The sequence below is a fragment of the Propithecus coquereli genome, unplaced genomic scaffold (genome assembly GCF_000956105.1).
Source record: "Propithecus coquereli isolate 6110/MARCELLA unplaced genomic scaffold, Pcoq_1.0 Scaffold480, whole genome shotgun sequence".
Classification (NCBI taxonomy): Eukaryota; Metazoa; Chordata; class Mammalia; order Primates; family Indriidae; genus Propithecus; species Propithecus coquereli.
The window spans coordinates 1,546,459-1,573,301 of NW_012150619.1; the positions used below are offsets into that span (position 1 = coordinate 1,546,459).

Consider the following 26,843-nt stretch of genomic DNA (forward strand, 5'->3'; position numbering starts at 1 on the left):
GCCCCCACCAATTCTCTCCTAAGTCCTGTCCCCACCTGGCCCGGGTGACCACGAGGAGCACTGTCCCCAGGCTGCCCGTTTTCCAGACCAGCCCAGGGCACAGGAGGACAGCCCTTTCCAGAGACCACGGCCCAGACAGGCACAGGCCAGCCCTAGGCCCGGGCAGTCGGGGGCCAGGCCTGTAATGACCACTCGCCCTCAGACCCCTCCAGGACGAAGGGTGACATTCCTGAGGTGCTCGGGGTCCCGCAGAGCCAGGAGGGCTGACACTGCCCACTCGCAGGGCCAGGGCCGCTCGGGCATCCGAGCAGGGGGAGCGGAGTGCGAGGTACCTGGCCTTCAGCACCTCCTGCACCTTCTGCTCCAGCTCCATCCTCCGCTGCCGCTCCCGGTCCAGCTCCTGCCTCAGCATCTCCGAGTTGGTCTCTTCTCGCAGCTTCCGGAGCTCCTCCTCTGTGGGGGAGAGAACAGCAGGCTGACCCCCACTCACACCCACTCTGCCCCCTCTGACTCCAAGATACGGAGGCAGGGGTGCCCACCTCGGGGACAGCAGAGAAGTTGCTGTTCCAGGAACAGACCTCAGCACCTGGACTTTCTCACGTGTGGGGGCGCCCAGACAGAGGGTGCGCTGGTCCCCCCAGCACGTGCCAGGCGGCCGCAGCCTCTGCCCCTCTGCCTGGGCGCACACCGTGGGAAGGAGCTGTGCACTGGGCTCCTCCCACATGGTCAGGGGGAGACGTGGGAGGAGGAAGGGTGAGGACTCCCTCACTGCGCTGGCTCTAGGCTGGTGCAAGACAGAGCACCACGCAGCCACCGCCACACCTGAGGACACCCGAGGAAGGGACAGTAACAGCCCATGGCCAGCCTCCCTACAGCAACGCAATGCTTCCGTGTGCCGGCTGGGTGGTGCGCACAGACAGCTGGAGCTACCGCGGCTGCTCCCAGAAGCCTCACCGAGAAGGCGAGATCTGGGTCAAGACCTGCGTGACATGAAGGAGCGAGGTCACAGGTACCCAGGGAAGAGCCCCTGGGCAGAGGGAGGCAGGAGGGTCAGAGTTCAGGGAGACTGAAGTCTGCGGACGGGGGGCCAGGAGCCAGGCAGTGCGGGTGGCCCCCAGAAGCCAGGAAGGGAGGCACTTCCAGCACTCGGAGAGACGCAGACTCGGCCTCTCTCCGCCTCCCTCCGCCCAGCCCAGCCCCCGCCTCCCAAACAATGGGGCAGGATCACCTGATGACAAGCCTGATGCCCTGGCCGTCCCCACTGTCCTCCCGAGGCCTAGCACAGGCAGGAAGAACGAGAAGTGACAGACAGATGAAAGGGAGAGCCAGCGCCTACGATGCCCGCTGGTCCTCGGTCCTTCTCAGAGGCCGCGGTGCCCCCTCTCCCGGCCCTTCCCACACGGCCGCTCAAGCCTCACAGCGCCACTGCACGGAGCCTGCTGGGATCGTCCCCCAGCCCACACAGCCCCGCTAGTCCACGACGGGGCACCTATGAGCACCAGAAGCCGAGAGGACATTGGGGGGTCCAGGGAGCCCAGCCACCACGCAGGCAGCTACGGCCACACAGGGTGCCCAGAACAGTGCCCAGCACATGGCTGCTGGAATGGAAGGACGGAGGGACGAGTACACTCGAGCTCCACAGGTCGGGGGACAACAGGACAGGGAGGAACCTTGCGACTCCAGCCCCAGGAACCCCCCTGCACAGCAGCCAGCAGCCCGAGGCGGGGTCGCAGAGCAGCAGTGCATGCGGCCAGCTCCTCACAGCTCCCGGCAGTGCCGGGCTACGCGTGGCAGGCAGAGGGCGCGCATTTGTGAGCCATTCTCAATAACTGGCTCACAAATCCGGCTTATGAACTCCTAGAAGTAAAAGCCTTAGAGTCAAACTCTAAGCTTCCGAGACTCTGGGGACAGCCCCAGAGGCAGGCAGGTGGGCTTTCTCGGTGGGTCTTTGGCCTCGGCTCTGGCCTGGGCGGGATTCCACACCTGCAGCCCCACGGAGGGCCACTGCCCGCTGGGGTGTGGGCTGGAATCCCCTGCTCAGCCCCTCCCCTGCCCCTTCCCAGGGCAAAGAAGACCTGGGTGGCCTGGCCACCACCCTTCCTGTGGCTCCAGAGGTGAGCCGGGCCGGGGGCTCGAGCAGTGGCACCTGCTACGGAGCACAGGTGGGCTTGGGGGAAAGGAGTCGACGGTGCCCCTGCAGGCCCTGGGGAGCCACCACTGTGGGGGAGGGGGACAAAGACAGCCACACCCCAGACTGAAAACGACCTTAACCCGCAACGTGAAGACCTCACCAGCAGCCTGGAATTACAAAGGCAAGGGCGGGGAGCGCAGGCGTGGTGGGTCTCTGCACCCTTGCAGAGGTGGTCCCCACACTGCAGGGCAGATCCCCTCCAGCGAGGAGGCGGCGGCATCTTCCCGGGCTGCGTCAGGAGCTGCTGTGTTTAGGCTACCATGACGGTTAATTTTATGTGTCAGCTTAACTGGGCCATGGAATGCCCAGATGGCTGGTAGAACGTTATTTCTGGGTGTGTTTCCAGAAGAGATCAGCGTTCGAATCTGTAGACTGAGTGAAGATCCGCTCTCACCAAGGTGAGCCGGCAACATCCCGTCCACTGAGGGCAGGAACAGAGCAAAAGGGGAGGCAGGGGGAGTCCCTCTCTCCTCGAGCTGGGACGTGCGTCTTCTCCTGCCTGAGGACATCAGAGCTCCTGGCCCTGAGGCCTTCAGACTTGGGGACTCACACCAGAGGACCCACCACCTTGCCCGGTTCTCAGGCCCTCAGCGGACTGAATCTTCCCACCAGCTTCCCTGGTCTCCAGCGCGCGGGCAGCACAGCGCGGGACTCCTCGGCCTCCGGTTACGTGAGCCAATTCTGTGATAAATCCCTCGAGTGTGTTTCCACACACAGACGGCCCCCAACTTAGGGCTTTCTAACTTTACAATGGGTTTATTGGGACATAATCCCATTCTAAGTTGAGGAGCATCTGGGCTTAAGATGCTTCAACTCAACAATTTTTTGACTTTATGATAACTTTGTCAGAGAACCAAATGCGTTTTCGACTCGCACGGCCCCACCTTAAGTGGAGAGCGTCTCTACAGCCTGTCGGTTCCATCTCTCTGGAGACGGCAAGAACATCTCACCTGGAACTCAGGCTTCCTGGGACGACTGGTAGTCACCTCTCAGGACCATCTTCCTCTGCAAGCAGGGGTGGGGTAGAGGGCTGCTGTCCCCACCCAGCCCACCCGTCCCCCTGACAGGCTTGGGCACACAGCAGACGGCAGGGCCGATACCAGGTGGGCCCCAGGGCTGAGGTCACAGGTAAATCCAGGTGGGACAAGCCTGGTTTTCTGGGCAGCAATGGCTGCAGGACCCAGCTGAGGGTCAGCTAAATGCTGTGTCTACCCAGAGGTCGCCCTGGATATGGCCTGTGGGGGCCAAGGGTCTAGGGATCGGTCAGCCTGGATTCCAATCATGCAGACCACCCTGTCATGGGGTTGACAGCTGAGACCTTACTAAATGGAAACTCCCGCAAGAAAAGCCACACGTGCTGGAGACCCGTTAAGACATTCCCGAGACAAAGGCACTTGACGAATTCACTAAATCCGTGGGTGGGGCCAGATAACCCCTGCGGGTCTAACCAGCTGCCTGGGGCTGCAGGCAGGCCTCCAGCCTGGATGCTTCTTTCTGGGTAGGATGGGTACATGTTCAAAGTGACCCCAGTGGCTTCCTCCTGTCTTGGCCACTTCATCAGACTTGGGGACACAAGGTCATGCCTGAGACCCCCAAATTCAGGCCAAAATCAGTACAACAGCCTCAGGTCCCCGTCCCAGGCTGGTTCCGAGAAGCAGCTGTGCACAAATGGCAGGACCTTGTCCGGGCAGAGCACAGCCACGGCTGGATCAGGGTCAGTAAACCCAAAGGCCAAAGGTCAGTAACTTCTTGCCTAGCCTCTCACCTGCTGCAGCCCACCAGCAGCACTGGTGACTTGCTGGATTCCGTCACCAACCAGTGAGAAAATGTTTACATTTGCCAAGAACCAGGATCCATTTGCTTAATAAGTATTTGGGGTGCTTGGAGCCCTCCCTCGCTTGCCCGGCCTGCTGGGATCTGTCCTCAGCACGCTCCCACTCCCTTGACCCCCGACGCCGTGCAGCTGGGCCAGCTTGGAGAAGACCCTCCCCGGGGGGCTGGAGGACACAGGCCACTCCCGTGGGGATGTGACTGACTGGCTCTCGATAGTCAAGGTTCTCTCCAAAGCTCCCCCGTGAGTCCTGGGGAGACCATCCGGCCCTGGCGTGGCCAAGTTTCCCTGAGAGCAAGACCCTGACGCTGACCTCGGTGCCACCCACAGGGCTCACCGCGGCCGGAGATGCCCCAAGTGCTCAGAAAGGAGCTGGGTGGGGAACAGCTCAGAAGGGGGCTGGTGGCCTCTGCCCAGGGCCCTGGGCAGCTTCCACACCAGAATTGGGAGCCGGGTCCAGCCCGGGCCAGGGCGCCAGTGCAGAGCAGCTGGCGGCAGGTGGCAGGGGTGGCAGAGCCTCTGACCAGGCCCCCAGAGTCCTGCCGAGGGAGCTGCACCCCAGCTCTCCCAAGGTGGCCAGCTGGCTCCTTTATGGCACAAGGGACCTGTACCAGGTGCAGATTGGGGGGCCTCATCCCCCATCTCTGGGACTCTGCCTTCCAAGCACCCCCAAATCCATGCCCTCTCCTCATCTCTCGGCCCCCTCATTCCTCACCAGCTCCTCTCACACCCTCCAATCTGCCCCTGAGCCATGGTCCAGGCTCCTCCAAAAGTACGTTGGAACTGGTCACTTTCCTGCTTAAAGCTCCTCCTAACTGGGCTTGTGACAAAAGCCAAGTTCTCAGCTGGTCCCCCAGGGGGCCCCGCCCACCCACTCCCAGCTTCAGCTTCCCCCATGGAACCCCTGACCTTTGCTTTGTAGGTTCAAGCCACAGGGACTTCCTTTTAGGTCCCCAAATGCCCACAGTCTGGTCTTGCCTCAGGGCCTTTGCACATGCCAGGCCTTCTCCCTAGAAAGTACCCCTCTGCCCTCTAGGGCGACAGATCCCTCAACCTCTCAGTCCTGACCCAGATACCATGTCCCCTGAGTGACCTCCCTGACAGCCATTCCTGGATCCAACAAGGCCCTTTGTCGTTTCCTCTTACGGAGCTTGCTCTTTCCTGTTGGGGGCAGCAGGGTCCTCCTCGGGGTGCTGGGTAGGGATTCCGGGAGTTGACGCGGGTCCACAGAGGAGGGCGTGGCACACGTGACCTCCTGGTAACCAGGCCCCCGTCCCGAGTCTACATTTATCTGCAGGCATCTGACTTGTGCCCACCCCTCCCCAGAGGTTCTGGAGACAGGACCACCACTGTGCCACTGTTCCGGCCCCAGGACCCAGCCTGGCTCCACAAGAATCCAGTGAGGTGTGGGGAAGGGACGGTGGGCAGGTGGGGACAGCCCAGCAAGTTCTCAAGTGGCATATGCAGCAACAGGGCAGACGTGCTGAGCCAAGGGCCACACACACCAGGTCTGGCCGAGTCCTGGACAGGAGAGGACGCCAAGGCGGAGGAGGGGTCACGGCGGGAATCCTGCAAGTGCCAAGCGTGCAGTACCAAGGCCTGGCCATCTGAGGGACGTCTGTGCCTCCCCAGACGCTGAGCACACGGGCCCTGGGCTTGGACTGGGGTCCTGGGGACCCAGCCCTGCAGGATTCAAGGGTATGTGAGAGGCCTGCCCAGGGGTCACCGCCCAAACACGTAGTGAGTCCACAAACCCCAACCCCTGCAGGGACCTCCACCTCCTCACTAACCCCCGTGTGACGCAGGCCCCCTGCTCCTCCTGGCGCTGCTATGGGAAATTAGTGCTGGGGACATCACCCCGCTTGGAGAGGACGTCTGAGTGGGTCCCAGGGAGGCATCAAGTGTGTGAACCCAGTGGGAGGGGCCAGGCACCGACCCTGGCCTGGCCCTGGGCCTCCAGGAGGTGGATCTACGTCCCCAGCACGAAGGAGCCTGAGAGCCCCCACTGCCCCAGAGGGGTCACACGCCCACCGGCCGCCAGGGGAGCCTGGGCCTCCCTGAGGTGTGGAGATTCTCAGGCCACCTGAGACTAACACATGCCACCCTCCCAGTGTCCCCAGGCCATGTCCACAGGACCCAATTCTCAGCCCTGGCCCTCTCCTGGGGGCCTGGCACACAGCAGGGGCTCCTTCTCGGCTCGCGGATGGGCAGATGGGCGAACCCGGCGCACCATGAGCCCGCAGACACCTGTCCACTGAGCATTTCTCCCCGAGATGAGCATCCACCCGGCTCAGTCCCGAGTTTGGAGCCAGCTCAGGCGGGTTCCCAGAGAGCGCCATGGAGGCCTCTCATCTCATCCACTGTCTTCGTGCTGTGACGGTGACTCTATCGCTTGGAAGGCAGGGCACTTCACACTGTCGGGGCCTGGCTCCTAGGCAGGGCTCCTGGGGGGAGGAGAAGGGCCAAGGCTGGAGGGTCCTGACACTTTCCCATCCGCCCGTCTCAGCCCTCGACACTCACGCCGGCGCCTCCTCGGATCCGCCCCGCGGGAGGTCACGGTGCCCAGAGCTCTCTGTTTACACATGTCGGGGAGGCACGTCAGCCCCTCCCAGCACCAGCAACAGGAAACCACACTTCCCTTCACGGGGCCTCCCCTGAACGTCCCTTCCTGGTGTCACTAAACCGTGAAAGGTCAGCGCACAGCCAGGTTCCACCCCATGGCAGAGCATTAGCCAAAGCCTGCGCCAAAGGGGCCGGTCCCAGCCCCAGGGACCGGGGACGTGTGTGGACACACCAACCCTCCCCAAGGGCGTGCCCGTGTGCCGGGGGAAAGGCATGCTCACAGCCCCTCCTCGCAGCCTGGATCTCCCCGGGGACGGTGCCCTGCAGAGCCGAGACAGAGCCCCGCAGTCCTCCCCCACCAGGGGCTGGAGCACCCCCCGCCTCCCCGGCCTCCCCGCAGCGCGCGCTCCTCTGACGCCCCTGGCAGATCAGCCTGCCCCAGTGTCCGGCACAGCCAGGAGAAGGCTTCCCACCTTTTCCCGGTGCCTCCTGTCCTGGTGGTAGAAAGACGGCTGCATTTCTGACCAGAACTTCGGACCATTCACCTCCCTTAAGTTCTTTGTCTCTCTGAGCAAATGGCCCCTGCTGTTCTCTGCCCCCGAGACTGGAATGGTCATCATGCACCCAAGGACTGGACTTTACAGCCGGCCTCCTGTCCAGCAGTGACACATTTAGGTCAACTGCAGCATGCAGAGCACAGCCGTGTCCTTCCACAGGACAAAGGCGATACAAATCCCCCGTCACGGAGCTTTCTTTCCCCTGAGTAAGAAAAGAACAGGAGGGCTGTCTTCCTGCCGGGGAACGTGCTGAGCTGGTCATCCAACAGACGGACTCCGCTCATCCAGCCTCTTGCCCTCTGGGTCTCTGCTGGGGCTGCCCCCGCCCAACCTCAGAGCCCCATCCACAGCCCCAGCCCTTTCTCTGGTGGATCCTGCTGCTGCCGCAGAGGCCCTGGCCTCCCTCGGCCCCGGGCGCAGCCTCCGCACACCCAGAGCTGCTCGGACGGCAAGGCTGCCGGCCGTGGTCCAGGCACACCCCGCTCCATCGGTCAGGGTAGAGCGCTCTCCCGCAGGGTGGGGTGGGATCGATGCCACGCGCAGGGCGGCAGAGGAGCCTCTTGACAGCCCTGCGCCAGCTCCCCGTGGCTGTTGTAAAAAGTATCGCAAGCTTAGGGGCTTAAAGCAACACGAATTTATTCTCTTCCAGGTCAGAAGTCCAAAATGGGTCTCCCCTGGCTAAAGTCGAGGTGTCGGCGGGGCCAGCTCCTTCCCTTGGTATTTCCAGCTCTGGGGGTGCCTGTGTCCCTCGGCTCCTGCCCCAGGCAGCGACGGCACCGCTCTCTCCTCTGACCTTCCTGGTGCCTCCTCATAAGGACCCGTGTGACTACTCTGAGCCCACCCGGGTAACCCAGGGCCACCTCCCATCTCAGGTCTGTGACTCACTCACATCTGCAAAGTCCCCCCTGCCACGTGAGGTCACTTTCCCAGGCTCCAGGGAGAAGGAAGACACTTTTGGGAGCAGTGCTTCTGCCCACCATCCCCCTGCGACCATACTGCTGGCGGGAGGAATGGTCCGCCTCCTGCCACGTGGCCTGGCATGGACTCTCCTGCCCCGCAGGTCTTGGCACACAAAATGTTGAGGAGCCCTCCTCAGCGGTGGAAGGGCCCTCCAGGAGTGCAGGGTCCCCAGCCAGCCCCTTCCTCCCATCTCTCTTCTCCCACCTCCAGCTGGGCCCCCAGCGCACCTGACGCAGGACTCCCCAGCACCCCCCAAGGTGGCCCCGACCACGAGAGCTCACACGGACCTTCTCTAAACCCTTGTAGTGAAATGCACCAATGGAGGGGATGCTCCAGAGTCACCCGCGTGTGCCGCAAGCGTGTGCCCTGCCACAAGCGCATCCTGAGGGCGCGTGGGCTGCTGGGCGGAAAGGGACAGCCGCTCTCCCGAGACCCAGCTCCACCTGCCTTGGGCACAGCCGTGCGTGCAAGAGTCCACGTGGTGGTCCCACATGTCGACCGTGGGGCCAGAGAGGCCACGATGAGTATTACTTCACACCTGCCAGTGGCTAAGCCACAGGTGGGTCCCCGGGGGAAAGAGCCACAGCCCAGCCCATTAGATCACAAAGTCACAGCTCTGCAGGGCTGGAGGAGCTGCCACATCCAAGGTCAAGGGCGGATCCCAGGTCCAAGGACCGCAAGGTGTGGTTTCTTGCCCTGTGAGCTGCCTCTTCCAGGGTCAGATGCCGGCCGGGACGAAGTACTCAGCCGACCTGGTTACAGACAACCGGGCAAGGAAGCCTGTGGGAGGCCGGGGTGGGGGTAGGGAGCCAAAATGCCTGCCCACGGAAGGAGTCAGACCCCTCAAACCTAAGTTCCAACGGTGCACCCAGAAAGAGAAGTCTGTCCCATAACTCATGACTTCCCATACTGGGCTTTTGCTTAACGCCAAACCCACAAGAGCAAATCAGCCATCTGATCGCTAGGAAGGAAAGTGAGACAGCTAAGGCACGTGGCACCGGAGGAAACCAGGACAGCTCCCCAAGGGGCTGAGGCCTCCCCTCCCCACCCCCACCCTGAGACAGTCGAGCAGCAAAATACACCGGGGGGGAGGGGGCTCCGGGGGAGAACCCGTCCCTGGCCGTTCAGGGGGTGCTATGTGAACCCAGAAGGACCCTCACACCCATGGGCGTCTTGCAGCCAGGGTCCACGCCAGCCAGGACAAGCTCTGGGGAAGCTTTTAGGGACCTTTACGAGGATGAGAAGCAGCACCCCGTTTCTTTACAGAGACCACTGGCACTGCTTTCAAAGGGCTGAAGCAGAATGAGTGAGGGACATGGAGCTCCTGCGAGCAGGAGAAAGCCCGGCTTGGCAAAGCACCACACACAGTGCTCGCCCCCGCACAGTGCTCGCCCCGGCACAGCTGGGCTGGCCACCACCCAGGCTCCACACCTCCCCCGGCGCCTGGGAGGAGGGGGCAGGGACGGGGAGGGACCTGGCCAAGGACTCCGGGGACCCCCAGGACATCCTCTGCGGAGCGAATGGCCACCCCGATTCAGGGGAGGTGCCCAGCTCCCGCCACGGCAGGCCACCGTGAAGCCACGGCTCATCCCACCACCCAGCTTCAACTGCTCCCAGCCCACAGGGAAGCGACTGGGAGGAAGGAACGCAGCTCCAAAGCTACTTTTAAATCTGCGAAAGTAGAACTCTCGAGCCGGAATCCTCCCGGCACACGATTCAACAGGCCCAGCCTCACCCAAAAATAAAAATCAAGTGATAATCCTTAAATAAAACTCCTTCCCACCAGGCCAGGAGTGCAAACGCAGGATCCACTGAAAAAACCACTCCTGGCCGGCCGAGAAGCCTGCACACCTGGAACACCTGGACGCCCCACCAGCCGGGCTCTGCCCCTACCTCCCCCTGCACTCTCACCCGGCGCTCCTGGCCCAACTCACCCCTCCAGGCACCATCACAGGCCCTTCTAGAAGACAAAGCCACGCCCTCCCCGAATCAACCCACTGGAGGTTGCAACCGCGGGGCCCAGTGCACACCTGCGCTGCAACCTCCTCCCGCCCATGACCCTCCCCACTTGGGAAAAACAGTTTCAGGAAATATCTTGCTTTTATTATAAACTTCTGTGCACATTTTTTCCCTAACATTTACTTACTGCTGTCACTTACTGCTCTACGCAGAGGTAACGCTTACTGAATGATGAGCTAACCGTCAACCGCAAGGACCGCCTGTTACCAGGAAGTGGTCATATCCTCAGCATTTCCCATTCTAACATGATGGCAGCTACTTACACGTTGGCCCACCATTATGTTAGGTCCATTTTAGGAAACTGATTCCAGCTTCAGGGGAGACAAATAGTGCATTAAAACCTTTCCCACATAAAGTAATAAGAAATGGGATCCCAGCCAGCGTTTTCATCCAGAACAGCTGATTTTCAGGGACGATGACTGCCTCCCACTGTGAGCTGGTGCCCTGCATCTCACGGCCCATGGGCTGGACTCTGGGGCTCTAGCCCAGCAACCCGGAACTGAGCTTGGAGATCGTGTGTTCCAAAGCCTGTGCCCCACCCTCACCCTTTCCTTTCCAACTGAGCACTCAGCATCCAGCATGCGAGCTGGTGGGGCCTTGAAGGGTGCGCAAAAGGGCATGCCCAGTGGCGGAACAGTCTGTTAGTCTATCTGTCCATCCTCCACCCACCCTTCCACTTAATCCATCCATTCCTTCACCCACTCATTGATCCATCCAGCCATCCATAAATACATGCATACATTCAGATGTGCACTGAGCACCCAGTAGCTGCTAGCCTGCATGCAGCAGGTGATCAATAAATGCATATTCATGTACAGAATCTATGGAATACAGTGCATTTGTGCTCAAAAAGCAATAGCAATTGAAATGCATCTTGGGCTAAATAAAAACATATGATGCTTTTAATTTATTTATGCACTTCTTTAACAAATTTAGGCTCCAGCCTTCAGCCACGAGCCAAAACGCATTTCAATTTCACATTCTTCAGCCTGTGTCATTTTCTCACAGGAACAACTGTACCCTTCAATATTTAATAACAGGAGAAGGCTGCTGTGCACTCGGGCTATTTCTTCTCCTCCGTGAGGAATAAGAGTCTCTTTCTGCGAGAAAGCACCACAGGTAATTGGATGGGATTTCAACACTGACCACTGAGCTGTTTTACAGTTGGGGAGCTCAGGCCCTGAACAGGGAAATGCTCACAGCTACAGTTCATCAGTGGCTGAGTCAAGAACCAGACCTCTTGGACCTGCCTCCGGGGCGCAGCTCTCTCCACACCCATTCCCGGAGCTCTCTCTCCTCCCTTCCCTGAGTTACTGTATCCGTGACAACATGCTAGGGATATAAAGACAAGTCCAGCCCACACCCTCGAGGTGCAGACAGCCTGGTAAGAACTACAGATAACTATTGCTAACGGCCTACACACAGCTGTCCATCAACAGGGAACCAGGCGGGCGAAACCAGGCGCCGGCCACACCGCGGACACAGATGTAAAACGGTACAGGGATCACCTCTCTGCACCACTCTGGAGGGACCTCCAGGATGGAATGTGAGTGTGCAGAAAGTGTGACTGTGGGACACTTACCTAAGAAGGAAGGCGAGAACAAACACACGTCTGTCTCTGTAAAATACGTCCATGGAAGCACGGAGTGTGCGATTTTTAATGAAAGAAAACTGGTCACCTACAGGGGAAGGGAGGAGAGGGGGTCAGGGAGAGAAACTCGACTTCTCTGAACATGCCTTGACTTTGGAACCGTGCAAACAACTTTAGACAGCAATAAGAATACATTTAAGAACTCTCTACACCATGCACAATGGGACAAAATGACATCGTGTACCTCCTGCTGTGACGCACCAAGGACTCGCCATCACGTCTGTGACACCGGGCAAAATCACATGACCTGTGTCTCTTCACGAGAACAAACCCAAATTCAGGGCATTCTACAAACTGACCTGTGCTCTTTAAGAACACTGGTATCAGGAAACACAAAGAAAGGTGGAGAGACCGCTCCGGGTGAAAGGAGACTAAAGAGCATGACAACGGAACGCAGCTCGCAACCCAAAACTTTCTTTTGCTACAAAGGATGTTACTGCAACGATAGAGAAGTCGGAATAAGGTCTTAGATGGGATAATAGTATTGTGTCAACGTTAATTTCCTGCTTTTGATAACGGTCCTGCAGTGAGATAACAGAATATCCTCACTGTTAGGAAATACACAACAGAGTGTTTGGAGCTGAGAAGCATCATGTCTGCAACTGACCCCAGAGCAGCTCAAGGAAAACACCGCGCGGATGGACGGAAGGGCGGGCAGCTAGCTAAGGGTGGGCGCGTAGCTAAGGCAGACAGAGACAGACGGTGTAAAATGTTCACCTTTGGGGAACAAATGTATGAAAATATATAGGAATTTTTTGTAGTATTTTTGTAACTTTCCTGTAAGTATGAAATTATGTCAAAATAAATTTTTTCTGAAAAGAACAATCTCTAAAAATCTAAAGCAAAAAGAAACAAATGAACCCAACACCGTACTGATTTGAGGACATCACCACAAAGAGGGGAAAAAATTCTTGCAAGTGACTGTCAAACACGCTAATCTGTAGCTCTCCAGTGGGACACGCCGTAAGGACAAAAGAACTAGAAACAGTCACAAACTGGCGGTAGCAAGCCTGTGGCTGGCAGCAGTACCGGCATGTTATCCTGAGACTTGTGTGTATTATCGTGGGATTGAACAAATGAGTAATGCTGGTGACACTCACCGAGAACCAGGATTCCAGCACCAGAGAAAGACAAAGACGTGGACGAGTTGAACAGAAACCCAGGAGTCCCGGATGAGAATTCCAAGCAAGGCACCTGTACGAACTCACGACGCCCCAGCCCTGGCCGCCAGAGAGGTCGCTATGACCAATCAGCAGCAACGAATGTTAGGATCCTTATTCAGTCTGTAAACACCACTTCTACCAAAAGGAACCAGGGCGTTTTTGAGAAACGGTTAATTCCAGCACCGGAGCAGAGAATGCTGGAGACAAGCCTGGGATATCTGGTCACACTGAAAAGCAGGGGGTCTCTCAGGCCACCATGGATTGTGTCGAAGGACTCAGAAGCCAGCTGAAAGGCTCCACAGCCCAGAGGCAGAATTATTTGAGCACCAATCAGATAACAGCCCCCACGGGTGGATGCGGTGGCGCACACCGGCAATCCCAGCACTTTGAGAGGCTGAGACGAGAGGATCACTTGAGCCCAGGATCTGAAGCTGCCGTCAGCTATGATGATGCCAATGCATTCCGGCCTGGGCAATAGAGTGATTGAGACCCTGATTCAGAAGAAAAAAAAAAAAAGAAAAAAAACAAACCCCACCAACCTACAATGGTTAAACTACATCAAATGTGTTTAAATCCACCATTTCAATATGATACCAAAAAACCCCACGAAAGCCCGACACCCTCCCGGGTCACCTTTGGAGGATCGTCTAAGCAGAGAATTCAACTCATTATTTTGAAACTGGAGAGTAAGTGGGGAAAACTCCAGCACACATCCCACCTTCCCTACATGAACTACACCCGGGGGGAACCAAACAGGTGACAAAGGGAAGCATGTTTGCAGAAACGTGTCCTTTAACACACGGAGACGGGATGGCAGGGCCATGACTGTCAAGGTGGTGACGCTGAAGGGCGAGACCGCCCCACGGAAGCACACGCCGCCCCCCAGAGGGTCCTCCCTCGAAGGTCACCACATCACTACGGAGGTGTGGGCAGCGCAGGGGACCGACCGTGGCAGGCCGTGTGTCAAGTCCACGGGGAGGGTCGGCAGGGTCCAGAGAGTCCACCCGGCAGATGACCTGGTCAGCCAGAGACAGAGACAGCAGCCCCACGAGAGCCTGGGGTGAAGCCGGGAGACACCCCGGCACCCACGACGCGTGGCCTCGCCTGGCTGTGGACTCAAACGATTAGCGGAATCTGAGCTCAAGTTGGTTATCTCATAATATCAATGAAAAACTGGTTTTGGGGTTTTTTGTTTTTTTTTTAGCTGTGATACTGGACTCATGGCTTTCATCTTTAAAACTGTCTGTCTACTGAGCTGTCTGCTGAAATATTTGAAGGTGGAATGGAATATCAGGGGTGGGCAGAGGACGGCAGCTGGCCCGCAGTCGACTCCTGTGGGAGCGGAGGTGGGCTGCCACACGAGAGGCTCGCGGCACTACGTGCTCCACGTCTGTATACGTTAATATTTGAAGTTCTCCTTAACTAAAAAATGATGCCCATAACTGCCACACCACGGGCTGTCAAAGTTGAACTCACGAGCTACCAGGGAGTAAAACAGGCCACTCGTTGGGCAAACGCTGGGGACAGAATCACAAGTGCTGGTCCAAGGACGCTGGCAACAGTGGTCCGTGGCCGGGGTGGTCCCTTCCCTCACGGACCCACTCGGCCCCAGAGTGGGTTCCAGCTGTCTTCATTGTGCAGCCTCATCCCATCCCGTCTCAAAGTTCATGGGAGTGGACAAAAGTGGACAGGCGTCCCGCTGACCTGCGCGTCCACTGCCCGCACACCCCGCCCAGGATCCCCTTCTCCCGGAAGCCTCCTGGTCCCCCAGCCTGGGGGCTCCCTGTTAGACACTCTCAGACCCTTCCCCTTCATTGAGCTCACTTGCTCTGCGAACGTGCAGCATCAAGCCCCAGGAAACTACCAACATTCTATTCCTCCCGCGCCAGGAAACCGCCAATATTCAACCACTTTGACTCACAGAAAGGCAATTTCACGGGGTTCCCCAAAATGACGAGGCAGCATCTTCTACCTGATGACTTCGTTAGGGTCTGTCCAGGTGTGCTCTCCAGGCGCCCCGAGAACAACCTCCACACAGCAGGTCCCTGATCGCGACTGGCTGAACAACCAGCCCGGGGAAGCCCTGACTGCGCTGCCCAGGGCACGGCCTGCCCTCTCCGTTTACGAAGACACGGGGGGTGGGGCGCTCCCCTGCAGGAGGTCAGCACCGTTCGAGGTCACAGGCAGCAGGCCGCCAGGATAGTAATCAGGGGCCAGCCAGCTGCCAGCAGCTCCAGGCAGCCTGACCCTCTCCGCCCAAGCTGGCTCTACGACAACATAAGACATGTGGGGAAATCAAGTCACTCCACAGCGTGGCCAGGGAGCGTCACCAGAGCTGTACCGAGAATCACTGACGTCCAATCCCTGGGGCCCACGGCAGGTGCTAGAGTATGGACAGACACCCACATGTGCACTCAAGCATGGCTGACTACTGCTGTACACACACACAGTTAACTAGTGCCATAGTTAACTAGGCACATGCAGAGGTAAGTACCGCCATACATATGCACACACAGTTAACTACAGCTGTATACACATATTCACATGTACATGGTTAAATATGGCCACACACGCACGAACACACAGTTAACTACCCCTGTAAATACACAGAGTTAACCGCTGCCACACACACACACACACACACACACACACACACAGTTAACTACCCCTGTAAATACAGAGTTAACTGCTGCCCCTCCCCACGCGCGCACGCGTATACACACACACACAGTTCATTACTGATCTCCAGCCTGTTGCCAGGTGAACGCACAGCTGTGTGGACTGACCTTTGACCCTCAAGCACCAGGTGAGTACACAGACACACTGGAGCCAGGCCCCCAGCCCCCTCAGCCTGCAGGTGTGGCAGGTGGGAGCCCCGGGAAGACAGCACCTCAGCTGTTCCCTCCCAGCCTCGCAGCCCCCACACGGCCCACCCAAGGAAGAGGCAAGGAATTTATTAAATAATAAAGTGAAAAAATAATTTTCCCCACAATACTTGACCAGCATAGAAAACCTGCGTCTACACTAACTAAAATGGACACTCTGCACCCAACTGGTGCCTGCTGAGGCTGAGGGCTTTCCTATGCAGGCCCCGGGCAGAAGAAGAGAGGCTCAGACTTTCTGAGACTCGCGGACTCCAGCCCAGCCTCTGAGGCACAACCAGCGCAGGCAGCGGTAACCACGGACAGAAAACCAGGATGATAACTCTTCCGGCAGAGGCACTGGACATCTGGCCCAGAGCATCGAGGGAGACCCCAGCTGAGCACGACACCTGCCTGCCCAGGTCCCAAGCCCCTGCCTGTCATAGCTGGGGTCCCGTCCCCCAGCACTGGGCACTGCTCTGTGTGGTTCAGAAGTGATCAGCTCTGGACACACAGGGATGAAGCTGTTTCTTCCTGTATTTTTTTCCTAATAGCATCACATCCACCATAGTGACAGCTGTGAACACACCATGTCATGCCACAGGGTCACCTGCATGGACTTTGGGGATCATCTCCCTGGTACTTTCTTACTAATGAGTGACCCCTAACTAGTCAGAGGACTTCACCTAATGGTACGGTGACTTCAGTTAACCCTCCGTGCCTCAGTTTCCCCATCTGCACAAGAGGGAGGACACAGAGGCGAGGAGAGAACATCAAAGCGATACATCAGGCTGGGCGTGGTGACGCGCACCTATAGCACCAGCACTTTGGAGGCTGAGGCAGGAGGATCACTTGAGCCCGTGAATTCGAGGCTGCAGAGAGCTATGATTGCACCACTGCACTCTATCTAGCCCAGGTGACAGAGCAAGCCAGGAATGCTTAGATGATGGACCCTGCCACTCTCCCTCCCGCCCTGACATGCAAACCAAACAGAATGTAAGATTTCAGAGTCCTAAAAAACTCTGAAAATTCTGAGCTAACCATTGGGAATGCAACAGACCCAATTCACTACAATAATCAGAATTTTTCCAGAATGTTTCATTCCTTCCCCACGACTCTCAACCCCACAGAGGAAGGACCCCCCACCAACCACACACGGACTTCATGCAGCAGCCACTGGGAGGCCCGGACTCAGGAGGTGAACGCCGTGCGTGACGCCCAAGCCCAGAGAGCCACACTGGGCCACAGCTGTCCCCCCCCACACCCAGCCACAGCACTGCCGTGGGTCTTCTCAGCCCCAGCTCCTGACTATACATCAGCAAGACAACATCCTGTCTCCACCACCCCTGCCTCGCCCCGTCCCTCCAAGCATGTCCTAGTACTCACGTAAGAAGTGTTTTTCCAATAAGGCGATTTCCAGGTGACCTTTGATCTCATTCAGTCGATCAAACTCTGTCCGGTTAAAGTCCTGGACTCCTGTGGCCATGATGAGTGTCCCAGGACCAGCCTGGAAGAGAAACACCGAGAGCTCAGAGGCAGCGCCCGCAAGCCTTGCGCCTGCACCAACCGGTTCCCTGAGAGGCGCCCGAGGGCCTCGGGACAGAGAAGCCGCAGCGTCTGAAAGGGACCAGCAGGTGCGGCCGCTGGACACGAGGATGGCATAACGGGCAGCCAAGTGATGGGTGCCCACCTGGTGCCTGCCTGAGCCATAGGGTGGGGGAGACGCCAGGTCCACCCTAAGACCCGCATCAGTCCTCCCTAGCCTCCGCCGTTGGTAGAAGGGACGTCCCAGACGACATGCATATACTCAGAGCCCCCATTAAAGCCAACTTTAAGAAATCATTAAAAAGTAAACCCAGACAAGTGGCACTAAGCCTCCTGATGGTCGTGGTCTCATCTCGGGCTGCAGAGGGAAGAAACGCCGGCGCTGTGCCGGCCAGCGTGCCGGAGCAAGGCCCTCGCCCCCCAGCTGCAGCCGGAGGCCACGTCCACAAGCCAGCCACGCCGAGTGAATCGGAGAGAACAGAACGGCTCCCGGGCAGTGGGGTCTGCGGGGAGCCAAGGTGAGCAAACTCCAGACAGGGCCTTGTCCTGTCTGCTCCACGAAGAGGGAATTAAACCACCACTCCCACCCCCATGGCCAGGGCAGGCTCCGTTTACAGCCGCTGCTGCCTCAAGCCCAGGGGCTGGGCACGGGGGCTGCTTCAGGTCCTAGTGATTGGAGGGAAAGGAGAGAGGCCACGCCCACATAGCCACGCCTGCCAGGGCCACAAAGTGCACATGCACAGTCGCTTTCCTGCCGGCCTGGCGAGGGATGGCACGCAAGTGCCCAGCACACAGCAGTGGGGACTCAATGTTTCCACCTCGGTCCCCAGGCCCCCCACCCCTAGGGCTAGGTGAGGGGACACCCAGGCTGGGCTGGGGCCACCTGAACAGCACCATGATCTCACCATGCACACGTGTGGCTGGCATTGAGGCCATAGCCTGGGAAGAAGGCGCCGACATCAGGAAGCAGCAGGTCTGGGCGAGGCCCTCTGGCCCACGGCTGCCCTGTCCCAACCTCCCGCAGGACGTTCAGCTGCTCTGGCTGCTGGGGCACGAGTTCCCAGGGCAGGTCCCGAGCCTTGTCTATCCACTAACCCCTTGAAGCCTGGCCGGGAAGAGGGCCATGGGCAGAGTCATCCACCTGTCCAGCCCACCTGAGGTGCCCTGAGGGTTCCACTCAGGGTCAGTCCCTGAACTGACGCTGGCAGATGGGGGCAGACACGGTGCCTTCTCTAGGAGGCCTTGGGGCATGGGTGCTGGAGCCGGGAGTGAGCCCACGGGTACCATCCAAGGGACAGAAGCTCCAAAAGGGGCCCAAGAAGTTCACGCGGCCCCACCTGTGCTGCAGCTAAAGCAGGGCGGACTCTCGCCTGGACTCCTCGCCGACCCCAGAAGCCCACAACGCAGGTGTGGGGCCCAACTCAAACACAGACACTGAGGGCCACATGCCACCAGCCCGCCCTGCCCTGCCTGCGCTACACTCGCTGGGCAGCTCAGGCCACCTGAGCGAAGAGGTTGGCGCCATCTTCTGCCTTCACCCTTCCTGTCCCCACACCACCCCCAACCCCCACTCCCCTCCCTGCATCTACCTGGGGCTGGTTCCAGGACACACATGTGGATCTCTCCACCTCTGTCTCCCCTTCCCCGGCCCCTTATCCTTGTAGCGTCTAGAAGTTTTTCCCCATTTTCCTTGCATTCGAGTCAAATCGAGCTGCCCTGCCCCCAGCCGTGGTAAGGCAAGGCCAGAGACGGAGTGCAGCTGTCTCAGGAGGTCATGAATGCAGAGTTGAAATGAGAGCCCCAGCCGGGCACCCCTGCAGCCTCGTTCCTGCCCAGAGGAACCTGCCACCCTGTGCAGGGCCACTTCGAGAGGACATTTTTTAAGTACTTCGCTCACTCTGTTTACAGTGTCTCCCTGCAGGTGCAGAGGCCAAGTGTGGCACTTGGGGCCAGCAGGCCTATTACCTTCCCCATCTGCCGAGAGACCAAACACCACCAGGTGGTGACTCGGCTGAGCCCAGCCAGACGGTGGCCCAGGAGTGGGCACAAACCACGCAGGACGGTCGAGGCCCTGCCTGGGAGACATCCAGCATTTATTATGAACTATCCAACCCAGAAGACGGCAGGAACAGAACCAAGTGCACCAGGGCCACCACCACGCTGACGACAGAAAACACCCCCTGCTCAGCCGGGCCCCACGGGCCTGTCCCGCCCACCTCCTGCCCACGCCCCACGGACACCCGGCCCCGAGCCAGGGTTTGTCTTTCCCACGACGCGTCTCCCTGGGATTTTCTCAAGTGACGTTGGAGAAAGGCGGCCCCTCTCCTCTTGGTGACAAGGCAAGGCTGGGACCCCGAGAAGCCTGGGGACTCCTGTCTGCAGCAGCGGCAAGGACGCCAACCCACAGAGACAGGCCGGGCAGGAAGCCAGGGCCCCCACCTGCCAGGCGCCACGAGCCGGGCGCAGCCTTCACTTGCTGGTGTCCACATCGCGTGGACACAGTAACGTCCACCCGAGGGAGAGAGGAAGAGAGTGAGGGCCAGTCACCTGGAGGTCACAGACAAAGCCAGGATGTGCACCCACGCGCCTCATTCCAAGCCCGCCTTTACGGGGCTCCCCAAGGAGGACAGGAGACAGCTCTGTTCCGTGGCAAGGGTCCCGGCGCCCCACCTCAAACAGCACCTGCCTATGACTGAGGCACAGACAATGCAGGCACTAGGGGAGTGAGGGGGGCCAGGGTCCCCAGGAGCACCAGCAGGCAGAGGAGGGGTGAGGGGGCAGGACAGGAGCCTGGCGGCCTTAGGGCCCTAGGACCCCACATCTGGGTCCAACCCAGCCTGCCACTGACTCAGCATGACCTTGGGTGTAACTTAACCCCCCAGGGCCTCAGTTTCCTTATGTGTTGAATGGGCTGACGACCCTAGAAACCAGCCCCTGGCTGTGGTGTGGGGCAGACACTGACACGCCCCACGTCCCATACACCTCACAGGTGTGTGCCATCCCTGCAGGTGAAAAGACGGAAACAGGGCGGGCTGGGGCCACCTGCCCCCGGGGAGCCTGCGGTGATGGCGCACTCTCGGGACGGCCTGAGACAACCAGGCCCGACAGTGCCGCCCTTTCCCCAGCACATCAGCCTTGGCACGGCGGGTTCCGAGAGACCCAGGAAAGAGACAGAAGCTCGGAGGCGCCCATCCACCCCCGCACACTCTTCCCCGCAAACAAAGAGGGAAACGCGCACACAGCCAGGAAGAGGCCACTCAGACAGGCAGCTCCGCCCTGGAGCGGAGGCGGAATATTCAACCCCGCCGCGTCCAGCACTCTCCCCACCATGAAGAGGCGGCACGTCATTTGCTCCCCTCAGCTACACACAAATGCATTAAGCCCTGTCCTCAGACGGTCATCCCGGGGCCTGGGCCTGGGCCTCAGGGTGCAGGAGGGGCGGCAGCTCAGCTGGGTACCTGGGCAGCAAGGATCCGCCTTGCGGGAGCTCACCAGCAGACCCTGCTGGGGATATGCGGCCCCGGGGTGCTGGTCTGAACCCTCTGCAAGCCCTCGGGTCCCTCTGGCTGAGCCCTCTCAGGCGTACAGAGGAGCCACCCTGAGCTGGGAGTCAGAGGCCTGGGTCGGGACCCCAGGCCAACAGAGCCACCGAGGCTGCGGCATCACCACCATAGAACCAGGCTCTCGGTTCTTCCGGCTCTCCTAGAACTGTCCCCCAACTTCCACCTCAACGGAAACCTGTAGCCCTCTCGGGAGGGGCGCTGGGCCTTCTGGGGACTCTCTTCCCGCTCCTGCCTCTGAGATGTCTCTCCCATGGGGGCTCCCCCAGACGCGGCCCCAGCTCTAAGGACACTGGTACCCACCTCCCCGTCGCCACCCCTCCTCCAGGCTGGCCCTGGCCACACAGACGACTCTTCCGTCCTTACCTCCTGTGCCCGGCTCTGCTCCCTGCCCCTGGCCACACCCTGGCCTGGACATCACCCCAGAATGCTGCACACCTGCCTCAAGGGGCCCGCAAGCCCACCCAGGACCCCTCCCCTCCCCGTAAGGTCTGGACTCTGCCCTTGACCCATCCACACAGTGGATGTTACCCAGCCATAAAGAGGAGGGAAGCACTGACACCAGCTACAGCACGGGTGAGCCGTGTGCACCTCACGCCAAGTGAGGGAACCAGTCACAGCCCACGCGTACGTGGCTCTGCTTACGTGAGACGCCCGCAACAGGCAAACCCACAGGCAGGAAGCAGACTGGTGGCTGGCGGGGCTGGCGCAGAGGGAAACAGGGAGTGACTGCTGAAGGGTACAGGGTCCCTTCTGAGGTGGCAAAAATGTTCTAAAACTGACTGCAGTCATGGTCACGTGAACACGCTAGGAAGCCCTGAGTTGCACACTGTGGACAGGTCACCTGTGCTGTGTGGGCACATCTCAACACAGCTGTTGGGAAACCAACCCGGAGGCCATGGTGCTAGCGCCAGGGTCTTGAGATGTCCCCAGGAGGCTGTGCAGGGGGGAAGCAACGCACCCCAAGGAGGGCGACGGGAGGGCGGGCTTGGGGGTGGCAGGCACCCACCGCACCCCACCCCGGGGACCTCAAGAGCACGACCAGAGCAGGTCTACATGCTACAAGAATGAGGCGTCACCAAAGAAGCCTGGGCCCGGGAGGGTTGCAGGAGCAGCATGGCATGGTCGTTAACCATGACAGCCACCTGCACACCAAGGATGAGCCAGACACGGGCTGAGCACTTTTCACGTATCGCCTCATTTCATCCTCCAAGCAGGCCTCAGAGGTAGATATGATTTCATCCCCTTTTAAAACTGAGGACACTGAGGCTCAGATCAAGGTTAAACAGCTGAACAGCCTGGCCCGGCCTCTCTGCGGTCGGTGTCTGACCCGCATTCAACATGAGCCCCCAGGCCAGGGCCATTTTCTGCCACATGACTTTCCTTCCCGTGATTCCATCTGCATCCCTGTGGTGGTTTCCCTCTCCGCCGCCCGCGGCCACAAGGAAGGGGAAGCAAAGTCCATACACCGACCTTGCCCGGCCTCTTCAGCATTTGTCCCCCACACCCCCAGCTGCAGCGCAAGCAGCCAGGCCCCCTCCCAATTCAACACGTCACCCGAGGACCCTTCCATCCTCGTAGACAGCACCTGCTGGTCAGACCACAGCCTGCCTTTCGGTGAGCCCCTGCCCATCCCACCTGCACCACACCCTGGCAGGGTCCCCTGGCTCCCCCAGGAGCCACATTCTCCAGACCACTCCCCAGTGACCCACCCTAGAGCAGCCAGCTCTGACACTGACCCTCCCCTAGAGGGGCTCCCTGTGCCCCCAAATCCATACGCTCTGCCCCAGGCGAAGACCCCTGTGATCCGGCAGCCTTGCCTCCTGCTGCTCTAACCAGACCTGCACCTGCAACCTAGAGCTGCTCCCCTCTGCCCTGGCCCTCCAACTCACCCACCACGGCAGACCCCAGGGACCACGGCATCCCCCGGGGACGGGCCCCCTCCCTGTATTGGCCTTGGCAAGCAAAGCCACCTGAAGGCAAGACACAGAATCAAGCCCCTGTCCAAACCTCGCCATCCACCAACACCAAAGCACCATGCCTGCCACGGGGACCCCTGCCTGGCCCACATGACGTTGCCCCTGCTCCAGTCAGAGCCTCGGAGCCTCTGGTAGGCAGCCCCGTTCCAGCTGCACCACCAGCTGTATGCAGAGACCACGTCCAGCAAGAGGCCTTTGGCCGGCCAGCTGCTCGGACTGTCGCAGAGAGGCAGCGTCAGGCGCCAGGCACCATGCTCTTCTATGACAACACTGGTTATCTGCACAGCTGCCCAGTGGGCAGCGCTGCCGGACTGGGTGGCCAACCCAAGCCTGGCAGCTGGTGAACGGCCAGGTGAGGCTCCACCTGGGGGGCTGGCCCTGGAGACCCTCTGCACCACCTCCCTGCCCACCCCCAGCTCAGACACCCACACACTCAGAGGGGAGGGCCCAGCCCCACGTAGGGTCCAGGTCCCCACCTAGACAACACCTGGAGCAAAGCAGCTACCACACAGCCCTGCTGGACAGACAGATGGACAGAGTGGGAGCTGGGAGGACAGCCCAGCTTGAGCCTTTGCGTGGGATCCCTGCCGCTCCTCCCCGCTGAGCTTGGAAGCACGTGTTGGGGGCAATTTGCACACTCAGCCCAAAGACCTGAGATTCATGGCCCACAGTCCCCCATGCCAGCACTGGCCAGAACCAGACAAGACACAGCTTTCCCATCAAGGCGACAAAGCCTGTGGGAGGGGCACACGGTACAGTGAGGGGCACATGGCACAGCGGCCGGTGGACCAACCAGCCTGGGGCCGGAGGCCAGCGCCCAGGCAGGCGGGCACCCCTCCCGGCTCCATTGCACCAGCCCCTGCAGCAGAGAGGCCCTGCCCGCCGGGCGCAGGGGGAACAGCTGGCTCTCGGGAGGCGGCGCCAGCACGTTCTCAGTCCCTGCCAGGAGCTGTCCTGTTACAAAGCATGAATGACACAGCAGCCAGGGAAGGCCAGTGCTCGCTGGACATGTCTGGAGAGAAAACCTGGCTCAGGAACTGGGAGGAGACACCAACAGATGCCACACCTCATGTGCGCAGCGGGGCATGAGCCAGTGGTCACAACTGGCCAGAGCAGGGGCTGTGGTGAGCCCATCCCGCCCCCATGGAACACAAGCTTCCAGAAGGCAGGCCCCACTCGTGGTTCCCGCCCTGGCCCCCGGGCCTAGCTGACGTACTCATTTGCTGCCCCAGTGAGTAGCCCCCATGACTGGCCACAGGCCCAGCCCTGACCGCATAGGTGATAAGGGCCGGCCGGGGCTTAGCCAGCTGCCGGGGGGTCAGGGACACACACCCTGCCATGGCCAGACAGACCAGCCAGGTGCCAGCAGCTTCCAGACAGCACCCTGCCCCACCCCGCGTCCACGCATCCCCCATCCCCCATCCCCGCGTCCACGCTCCCAGGCCAGGGCTTCAGCGTCGCTTCTGCGTTAGACGTTCGCCAACCACCCAGGAAAACCAGTGATGGAGATGAGGAAATGCAGCTGCCAGGCCAGGCCTTGGCACAGAGAAGGCCCAACCAGGACGAGCCCCTGCCCGGCAAGGCCCACAGGGCAGTAAGCAGGACCGTCTGTCTCTAAGCGGCACAGCGGGACACAAATCTGCCTGTCCACGCTCAGTGTGGCCTTCAGAGGACTCGGATGACACCGCCAGCCCACACCAAGAAACCCAGAGGCAAGACCAGCACAGCGGGGTACTCACAGGGTCCCTCAGCTCCTCGCTGTCCCGGGGCGAGGTCCGAGGTATCTTCAGGGGTATTTCGTCTCCACATTCGGTGTCCGAGGCGTTTGGAGACTCTGCTAGATCGAGGAAGTCATCTCTCTTGTGACCTCTGAACCTGATCTTGTCCAGCCTCCTTAGCATGTTCAGCACCGAGCTCCTCCGCTTCACCCTAACATGACGGTCGGGGTCCCTGCAGGAGAAGGAAGGGCACCGTTACCTGCCAGCTCCCAGCACCGCCCCTTGCCCAGGCCCCATGCCCTGCGCTGTGACCAAGCCCCTGCGCTCAGCGAGTGGCCAGTTCAGCTTTTCAAAGAAAACCGCAACCCACAGACCTCGCCTCCCACCCAGCGGGCGGGGCCCGTCACCTGCACATGCACCAAGGATGGATGCGCCGTAGGGTGCCCACGCCCCACATCTGCCCTGCCCCGCCGCTGAGCTCCTCCCGCCGCCTCCCACCCAGGCAAGTGCCCCCAGCTCCTGGCCAGGCAGACCTGAGGTCTGGGCCCGGCCCACCAAGGTGGCTCCAAGACCCCAGAAAAAGGGAAGGAGGGCCAACCACTCCCAAAAGTTCCCCAACAAACTGTCAAGCACTGGGTGGACACTCCGGCCACATGTACTGCCTGGGACAGCAGCCAAGGCCTGGAAACTACGGGACCCTCAGCATCGGCCGTGCCTCGGTGGAGTCCCTGTGGGACAGGTGGGACCTGGCCCGAGTCCCACCCACTCCACCTGGCCCAGACTCCCAGGACCCCGACCGCCCTGCTCTGTCTGCCTCAAATGCATTTCTACTGTGGTCTGACCCTGGCTTGGCCTTTGAGCCTCCACTCAGATGCCGTTTCTTCCAAGAAGCCTTCCCAGAGAGCTGGGTGAGGAGCCCGGTGCTGGCTGAGCCTCCCTGGCCAGCCTGGGGCAACGGGGGAGAGGTCTGGTGCAGCCTCACACTGAGGTGTGGGTCGCTGTGTGTAAATCCACACACGTGTGTGCACCAAGCACGGAGGCACCGTAGGCCCACTCCCACTCTGCCCCGCTGGGCCAGGAACAAGGCAGCCCCAGTCCCAGGGGCAGGCTGAGTGCCCATCCAGCCAGCCCCACACCAAAGCCCCCGGGAGAGGCTGCCCCTGCAGGAGGGTCCCCCAGCCCCAACCCCCGTCTCGGTCACATGGCTCCCACAAACCCCAGCCCCGGACTTCCATGAGAAGCCTGGGTGCCCAGGTCCCCAAGAAGGGTGGGGCTCTGCACACACCTGGGCTGAGAGCCCGCCCTGCCACTCACCAGCTTTCTGAAGCGGGAATGACGCCAACGAGGCGCAAGAACTCTGAGAACCAGGATGACGCGTGCTGACTGGGCTGCGTGCAAGGAGGGAGGGAGGGAGGGGCCTAGCTGAGGTGCTTCCTGGAGGCGCAGGCAAGGAAAGGGCACCCGCTGGGTCACCATTGGAGGGGCAGCTCCAGCGGGACGTGCCCATCTGCAGCCCTGACTCAGCCCCCTGCCCCCAAGGCTCCTTGCAATCCTTGGTATCACGGCTCACGTCAAGTCACGTCAAGCCACGTCAAGAAAATCCGCTAGCAGCGGGGACCCCGAGACTCGGTCAGAGTGTTCCAGAACCGGCTCTGAGCAGCGACTGCTGAATTGCGCAGTCGGGGGAGGGGCCATGCGATGCTCCAGGATAGGCATTGCCCAGCTCGCTCAGAACGTCACAGGGTGGTCTGACACTGGCCCCGGCACAAACCCACAGGGAATGGGACCTACACAGGGTGGTCCAGACACCCAGTGTCCCCGGAAGTGGGCAGCGCTGCGGGTGACAGGGGAGGTGGCGTCCCTGCTCACACAGTGGGGACCTGTGCCCGCCATTTGGAAAAACATCACCCAGAGGAACTGTGAACCCCAGAGGGACTGAGGGTCAGTAAACTTAACAACACGCACAGCAAAAGGAAAGAGAACTCAGCGCTTATCAAGTCCCCAGAGAAAAGATGACAATCTATATTGAGACTGAGAAATAAGACCACAAAGTAACAAAGTCTAACAGACAACTGGAAAAAAGTACAAAACTTCCACTTGTTACAAAGTGAAAACTTAAAACCACGCAGTGAAACGGGATATAGGTAGCAAACATGTACGTGACGGGTTACTGTCTGCCACAAGACGGTTCGAATACGTTGGGGAAAACGACAAGACTGCCTTCCAACTCGTGTAAAACCTTCGAC

General features: G+C 59.9%; 1 protein-coding gene across 3 annotated transcripts in view; it reads right to left on the minus strand.

Moving 5' to 3' along the window:
• The window catches only part of GRAMD4 (GRAM domain containing 4), a 59,222-nt gene that overhangs the window by 29,822 nt on the left and 2,557 nt on the right, over positions 1–26,843 (minus strand). For 2 of the 3 annotated variants that reach the window (XR_001137956.1, XM_012655586.1), the window contains exons 2-4: positions 24,619–24,829; positions 17,182–17,302; positions 333–453 (exon numbers count right to left, since the gene is read on the minus strand). Coding sequence is in view for 2 of the 3 variants with exons in the window: in XM_012655586.1 (XP_012511040.1) it covers positions 333–453; positions 17,182–17,302; positions 24,619–24,780 (404 nt within the window). In the remaining variant the exon portion in view is untranslated. Of the gene's footprint in view, positions 1–332; positions 454–11,702; positions 11,760–17,181; positions 17,303–24,618; positions 24,830–26,843 lie in introns of those variants that run through there. The other variant, XM_012655587.1, reaches the window with a different exon arrangement.